This window comes from Sinocyclocheilus grahami, unplaced genomic scaffold, assembly GCF_001515645.1.
Source record: "Sinocyclocheilus grahami isolate Dianchi unplaced genomic scaffold, SAMN03320097.WGS_v1.1 scaffold1268.1, whole genome shotgun sequence".
NCBI classification, from domain to species: Eukaryota; Metazoa; Chordata; class Actinopteri; order Cypriniformes; family Cyprinidae; genus Sinocyclocheilus; species Sinocyclocheilus grahami.
The window spans coordinates 322,558-330,842 of record NW_015506447.1 but is presented as its reverse complement, the minus strand read 5'-3'; the positions used below and the strand labels follow the sequence as shown (position 1 = coordinate 330,842).

The 8,285-nt window shown below is 36.6% G+C and overlaps 1 protein-coding gene across 1 annotated transcript in view; it reads left to right on the top strand.

The window, feature by feature from the left end:
* Window positions 1–233: 233 nt before the first annotated feature.
* The window catches only part of LOC107568648 (inositol hexakisphosphate and diphosphoinositol-pentakisphosphate kinase 2-like), a gene marked incomplete at its 5' end in the record, with an annotated part of 40,969 nt that continues 32,917 nt past the window's right edge, over window positions 234–8,285 (top strand). Inside the window, 8 exons of the mRNA XM_016254620.1 lie at window positions 234–388; window positions 1,415–1,516; window positions 3,141–3,302; window positions 3,394–3,515; window positions 3,740–3,841; window positions 5,526–5,612; window positions 5,745–5,820; window positions 6,279–6,388. Of these exons, the coding sequence (XP_016110106.1) occupies window positions 234–388; window positions 1,415–1,516; window positions 3,141–3,302; window positions 3,394–3,515; window positions 3,740–3,841; window positions 5,526–5,612; window positions 5,745–5,820; window positions 6,279–6,388 (916 nt within the window). The remainder of the gene's footprint in view (window positions 389–1,414; window positions 1,517–3,140; window positions 3,303–3,393; window positions 3,516–3,739; window positions 3,842–5,525; window positions 5,613–5,744; window positions 5,821–6,278; window positions 6,389–8,285) is intronic.

Genomic DNA, 8,285 nt, shown 5'->3' with positions numbered 1-8,285 from the left:
AGAGAAAGAACAACTTGAAATCGCATCATATGACCCCTTTAAGTCATTTGGCTTATCTAGTAAAAGCATCTTGATTTTAAGAATTTTTAGATATTACAAAAATACTAAGTAAGATAAGCCATTTTTTGCAGTTTGAACCGCTCGTGTTCTCAAAATATGTTCTACCCAAAGATCCTGTTTCTAAATCGAATGATTTCATGGCTTCTTTAAGATGTTGTGTGATGTTTCTGTAGAATGTAATCTGGTGGAGGGAGAGGACCATGTGGAGGTGAACGGGGAGATTTTCCAGAAGCCTTTCGTAGAGAAGCCTGTGAGTGCTGAGGACCACAATGTCTACATCTACTACCCCACATCTGCAGGAGGAGGCAGTCAGCGGCTCTTCCGCAAGGTGTGACCTTAATGAGTCTCAATCTATCCCTTCAACAACAAAATACACACCACATTACATCAGCTGAGTATTTTAAGCAAAATACTGGTCCCGCTTTATATTAAGTGGCCATAACTATTATGTACTTGCATCATAAAATAAGAACAGTGTACTTATTGTGTTCATATTGCATTGTAAAACACTTCTGCTGCTATTGAGGTGGGATAGGGGTAAGGTTAGGGACAGGTTTGGTGGTATGGGTAGGTTTAAGGGTGGTTAAGGTGTAAGGGATGAGTCAACAGTGTAATTATAAATGTAGTTACATAATTTAATTGCAGATGTAATTACATGCAGGCATTTTTAAAATGCAAAAATTAAAGTGCAATTTAAAAACGTATGCGCATTGTACTAAAGGATTAATTTAAATGTAAGTTACATAGTAGTTAAGACATGAGAATGAGCTATATTATTAAACGTGAGAATGATTTGTGTTATAGTATATTGAACAGAATCGTAAGTGTATAGTTTAAGACTGCTTGCCCTGTCAGGTTCTCTGGTAAATGTGTCTCCTGTTTATTGTGTGAGACAGAAACAGTCGCTGTCACTCGTGTTGCCAGCTTGCTATTGAGAATAAATCCTGTTGTGAATAGGGTTTAAAGCCTAGCCAACTTTTTAAAATAATCAGTATTTGCAGCCTTTATTAAAATAATCAAATATATTCAAATTTATAGGTTGTCATTATACTGGCACTCAGTTACATAACAAAATGCCGAGCTGCTTAATAGCTTGTGTAACACTGATGTCTCTGATAGTTTGTGTTTTTAATGATTAGGTGGTGTAGAGTGGTGCAAATAAGTATTTATTATTCAAAAACAAGAAGATAGCATCATAACATGGTATACTTGAAAGGTTTATGTTAGCTAATAATTTAACTTCATTGATAAATTAACTTAAGCTTCATTGCATCAAATCGTCCAAACTCGTCCTAACGGCTGTGTTGAGCAGACGCGTGTCTCACGGTTTCTGATCATGTTACGTCTGTTTCAGATTGGCAGCAGAAGTAGCGTCTATTCTCCCGAGAGTAACGTCAGGAAGACTGGATCCTACATCTATGAGGAGTTCATGCCTACAGATGGAACGGATGTAAAGGTATCGCACAGAGGTCGACCGATGTATCAGTTTTGCCGATTAATCGGCACCGGTAGTTTTTTGCAGGAACTATCGGTTATTGGCAAAAATCCATGCCAATAGTTTTCCGGGTTGCGTCCATTGCTGGAACGGCTGAAAAGGGTCTGCTGTCATTACACAGTGTGAGAGCGGCCTCTAGTGGTTGAAATCACTGACAGCACGTGCTATTTGTCCGGAGTGTGTGTGATTCTCCTGTGTGTGTCCGGAGTTTGTGTGAGTCTAGTTCTCCTAGACTCAATGCTGCGCTTTTATTTTGATTAGATAATCATCAAGTGTTCAAGAATAGAAGAAGTTAAAGTGTGAGAGTATACATACAATATCCATATGTATATAATTTTAATGCTATGGCCTTTGTGTATATTTAAAGATGTGCATCTTTAAGCATGACTGTTGAAATGAAATGGTAACACTTTAAAATAAGAGTCCATTTGTAACATTAAGATTAATGAAAGCTGTGTAATGAAAGTATTGTTCCTTGTTAGAGTGTGTTCATTTCAACATTATTATTATTATTACTACTACTACTATGACTACTACTACTACTACTAGTAGTATGGTTCAGTACTGTTTTTTTAATAAAGCACTATTTTAGTTTTTGTTCAGTATCAATTTGAAAAACTATCGGTTAATTAATCGGTATCGGCCAGTGTGGTCCAACCTAGCTATCGGTATCGGCAAAATCCACTATCGGTCGACCTCTAGTATCGCAGTCGTTTATCTTCAGCAGAGCAAAAAACCTCACACACCATTTTCATGTATTTTCATATTAGTGGTGGTAATTCTGATTCATCAAAGTGACTAAAATATTTTGATTTTGTTTAGAGGAAAGTTTTCTCTCTCTCTCGCTCTCTCTCTCTCTGTTTCTGTTCATTCTGTTCTTCACAAAACGTCTTGAAATGTGATACTGTATGCGAAAACTCTTGAGTCGTGTCTGGCTGTTCAGTTCAGTTTTTTTATTTTATTTCCCTAGCTAACAAGTTGTTTACAGCATTTGGACAACAAAAAACATGACAAGTACATAAATTGTTAAATTGAGTTTTAGCTAAATTGGTACACTGCAAAAAATTAGGGATGCACCGATATGAAAATTTTGGCCGATACCGATAATTCTTTATTTTTGAAAGCCGATAAACGATATGTTGACCGATAAATTTATATCCAAATGTTTATATACTTTTTGAGAGCCTGATTACAAAAAAGGTTTAAGAATCTAAAAATTCTTAAATCAAGAAGGATTTTCTACTTGTCTATTTTTAGACATCTTGGCTGGAAACAAAATCTAAGTAATTAAAGCATTTTTTTTTTGCAGTGTAAAAGAGTCCAAAGTTGTTAGCAAAAATGTGAATGGGCTCATTAGTGCCACCTTGTGACAGACTTTTACAGTGTTTATCACACAGGCTCATCTAGTCAGCCTCAGTACACACAGTATATTCCAGTTTTCATAAAGATCAGTCATTCAGATTGTTTGGTTATGCTACGTTTGCAACTTAGATGTTCTTCTACATTACAGTTTTTTATAGACACTGATTTATTCATGAATGAAGCGCCACTGTTTCATATGCTTTCTTGTGTTTGTGTACATCAGGTGTATACTGTAGGTCCTGACTATGCCCATGCAGAGGCCCGTAAATCTCCCGCTCTGGATGGGAAGGTGGAACGAGACAGTGAGGGGAAAGAGGTCCGTTACCCAGTCATCCTCAATGCCAGAGAGAAGCTCATCGCATGGAAAGTCTGTTCGGCTTTCAAGGTAAATGAAGACGTTGAAAGCAATTTAGAGGCTGCTCCTTTTATCAGTTAGAGCTTTATATTTCTCATATCTTATAATTTCTCATTTATAGCAAACCGTGTGTGGGTTCGATCTGCTCCGTGCCAATGGCCAGTCATACGTCTGTGACGTCAATGGCTTCAGCTTCGTCAAGAACTCCATGAAATACTATGATGACTGTGCAAAAATCATGGGGTTAGTACATCATACAAATCCAAAATATCCAGTGATTTTTTTTATATATATATATTGAATATTATGTTTTATTGTCAGATGCAAAAAAGGTTTTGTATTTTCTTTATTGCAATTTTAATTATAATCAGGTGATTATACTATGGACATTTATGATAAGGATTATGAATGTATTTAATGTACAACAGATTTACAGCATATTGATATTGTTTTTCTTTGCCCCACAGGAATATCATCATGAGAGAGCTGGCTCCACAGTTTCAGATCCCGTGGTCGATCCCTTTAGAAGCAGAGGACATTCCCATAGTTCCCACAACCTCTGGGACTATGTATGTCCTTACAAGCAAAGACAAACACAGTTTTAAACTTATAGTGATAATTACTTTACCAATGTTATTAGTATCTAAGCTAGTGCAATCGTTTCTAGGAACTAAAATCTAGTTCTTCCAAAAATGAAATCATCATTAGCTCACTTTTCTTGTCTCAAATGCATATGACTTTCTTCGGTTTTCACCAAAACCACAAATTGTTGTGATGTTTTTGCTGACACTCTTATGTACCAGTACTTTATTAAAGGTATAGTTCACCCATTCTGTCATCAGTTACTCTTATTTTGTTCCAAACCCATAAGACATTTGTTTATCTTCGAAACGCAAATGAAGACGTCTTCAATGAATCCTGAGAGATTTCTGTCCCTCCATTAAAAGTTCATTCCACCAAAACGTTGACTATTCAAAAAGGTCATAAACCATTGTAATCATGTAATCGGTCAACATGTTCACTTTATACAGTGAATAGATTTAATTTAGGCTTTCGTTCACATATAACACAGAGCACATAAAATATGCTAAACACAAGCAAGTCCAGTACTTGCATGAGGCGTGAGAATAAACCTCAATGGTTCTTGTGTTTCACACAAGCACTTTTGAGCTTCCATATGTGATGTGCTCTATGTGTGTCGATCATTGTTTACATGCAAATGAAAGCCTAAATGATATCTTCATCATATAAAGCAATTGTGACTTTTCTGGGGGGCTTGGATTAAACCACTTGATTCATATGGATTGTTTACCATATTATTATCAACTATCTGCATCCTCAAATTTTAGTGTCATGAATTTTTAATGGGGGGGACAGAAATCCCTCAGGTTTCACTGAAGATGTCTTGTTCTTCGAAGAGGACTAAAAGACCTGTGAATGAATTTCATTTTAGGTCCATTAAAAGTTCATTCCACCAAAACGTTGACTATTCAAAAAGGTCATAAACCATTGTAATCATGTAATCGGTCAACATGTTCACTTTATACAGTGAATAGATTTAATTTAGGCTTTCGTTCACATATAACACAGAGCACATAAAATATGCTAAACACAAGCAAGTCCAGTACTTGCATGAGGCGTGAGAATAAACCTCAATGGTTCTTGTGTTTCACACAAGCACTTTTGAGCTTCCATATGTGATGTGCTCTATGTGTGTCGATCATTGTTTACATGCAAATGAAAGCCTAAATGATATCTTCATCATATAAAGCAATTGTGACTTTTCTGGGGGGCTTGGATTAAACCACTTGATTCATATGGATTGTTTACCATATTTTTATCAACTATCTGCATCCTCAAATTTTAGTGTCATGAATTTTTAATGGGGGGGACAGAAATCCCTCAGGTTTCACTGAAGATGTCTTGTTCTTCGAAGAGGACTAAAAGACCTGTGAATGAATTTCATTTTAGGTAAAATAACCTGTTAAGTGTTAAAGAGAGTCACAATGTACTGTCACTGCATTGATTTCACCCAACTGGATATTCATTTAATTATTGCTTGAGCAGAAGAAAGCCAGTCATATGGGTTTGGAAAGACGGTGAATAAATAATGACAGAAGTTTCATTTTTGGGGAACTGTTCCTTTTAACACATTAATATTATATGTTAATGCTGATGTACTGAGTTATATCTTTTGATTTCTGTATAAGCTCAAAGTAAATATCCGTTCAAGTGCTGTCGTATGACTTTCAGGATGGAGTTGAGGTGTGTGATTGCGGTGATTCGACATGGTGACAGAACTCCCAAACAGAAGATGAAGATGGAAGTTCGACATCAGCGGTACAGACTTTCACCTCTGCTCTGTCGCTGATCTATATTCATCATAAACTCTCACAAATTCCCAAAAAATATGAAAACTGACACTGCACAACTAAAAATCCACTATTGTGTTTCTCATGTTGTGTGTTTCAGGTTTTTTGACCTCTTTGAAAAATGTGAAGGTTACAAAAGTGGAAAACTGAAATTGAAAAAACCAAAGCAACTCCAAGTAAAGACATTTTGTTTTAAAAACACATCTCTTCCATCTTTACTTGACCCTCTAACTCTAGCACTCTCTATTCTAATTCTATTCTTAAAAAAAACCTTTTAGACTTGCACTCTATTTATTTACTAACTGCTTGTTTTCTTTAAAAAAAAAAAAACTAACACTAGCTTGCTCTATTCTTTTTCTATTCGATCTGTTTTCTTTTTATTTATTATATGATTTAAAAAAAAAAACTTGCTACGTGTACTGCGTTAAGCTAACTGAGACTTGTGATAGCACTCACATATCATTGCTCTTTTGTTGATTTTGATTGCTTCCATTGTCCTCATTTGTAAGTCGCTTTGGATAAAAGCGTCTGCTAAATGATTGAATGTAAATGTAACATCATACATATCTAAAGCATGCTTTTGAATATTAGCTGATTTGCTCAGTTGTTTGTTGTGTTTGTTTGAATTGGACAGGAGGTGTTGGACATTGCCAGGCAGCTGTTGGTAGAACTCGTCCAAAATAACGATTCAGAAATTGAAGAGAGCAAAGCAAAGCTTGAACAGCTGAAAACAGTCCTTGAAATGTAAGTGGGTCCAGTAAGTTTATTAATAGGGGCCAAGCAGCAAAGGTGTCTAGGCACCTAGTTATTGTATTATTATTCTTCTGCCATGGATTCTGATTTTGTTGTCTGTTCCACAAGAGAATGAAATGCATACAGCAAAAGGGTGGGTAAATGATGACCGAATATTCATTTTTGGTTAAATCTGCCATTATGAATTTTATTGATAAAGCTTTCATTAGATCCTCACCAAATTTAGGATCACCTTTAAATCATCTTCAGATCTTTAGTAAAAATGTATATCAATCTGATAACAGCACCAGCTTTTGTGGTATTTCAATCACTGATACTAAAATAAATCCTGCGGATGTGAAGTCAAGTCACCTTTATTTATATAGAGCTTTTAACAATACATTGTCAAAGCAGATTTACAGTATTAAATAGGAATGTGTTAGTGTGTTGTGTAAGCCAGGTTAAAGAGATGGGTCTTTTTTCTAGATTTAAACTGACAAGCCTCAGTGTGTCTGCCTCCCGAACAGTGTTATGTAGGTTATTCCAGAGTTTGGGCACTATATAGGAAAATTTATAGGCACAAATTGCCTGAGTTTTGAGAACGCAGCGGACATGGAGGACTATAATGCAATAAGAGCTCATTCAAATACTAAGGTGCTAAACCATTCTGGGCTTTATAAGTAATAAGCAAGATTTTAAAATATATACAATGTTTAATAGGGAGCCAGTGCAGTGTTGACAGAATATCAGATATCTCCCAAGGGTAACATGTAAAGAGTGAAAGTAACGGCCCTAGTACTGAGCCTTGATGTACTCCATACTGCACTTGTGATCGATATGATACCTCTACATTCACTGCTACGAATTGGTGGTGGTCAGATAAGTAAGAGTTGAACCATGCTAATGCACTTCCACTAATGCCAACAAAGTTTTATAGTCTATTCAAAAGAATGTTGTGGTCAATAGTGTTGAACGCAGCGCTAAGATCCAGTAGCACTAGTAAAGAGATACAACCACGATCAGATGATAAGAGCAGGTCATTTGTAACTCTTATGAGAGCAGTCTCAGTACTATGATACGGTCTAAATCCTGACTGGAAATCCTCACAGATACCATTTTTCTCTAAGAACGAACATAGTTGTGAAGATACTACCTTTTCTAGTATTTTGGACAGAAAAGGGAGATTCGAGATCGGTCTGTAATTAACTAGTTCTTTGGGGTCAAGTTGTGGTTTTTTTAATGAGAGGCTTAATAACAGCCAGTTTGAAGGTTTTGGGGACATATCCTAATGACAATGACGAATTAATAATAGTCAGAAGAGGATCTATGACTTCTGGAAGCACCTCTTTTAGGAGCTTAAATGGAATAGGGTCTAACATACATGTTGTTGGTTTAGATGATTTAAAGGGTTAGTTCACCCAAAAATGAAAATCAGCCCATAAATGACTCGCCCTCGAGTCATCCTAGGTGTATATAGTCTCAGCCTCAGACGATTTCCGGGAGACGTGTGTGTCCTGTTCTTTAACATTCTGCCTGGAAACAAAGATGCCATGATGCCAAACCCCCTCACAAAAGAAGAAAGCCGTCGTGTTTACAACTGTGACGACGAGCACTTATCAGGATCAACTAAACGCTGGATTCTCAAAAGTATGTGAAATATTTAAAGTTCGCGGCACAGAATCTTTAAAATACGTCCAAGAGTTTCTGTTATTGTGGCGACATTTCCACAGCCCGAAACATGACGATGAACAAAACGAACTGTGATTGGTTGTTTGACATGTCTGTTAAACGGCCTCATGGGCGGGCCTTGGCCAATGAAAGCTGCCATGAATTCCAGACCTTCAGCCGTCAGTCTGAGGGTCTGGCTACGCGAGACTAAGGTGTATATGACTTTCTTCTTTCAGACGAA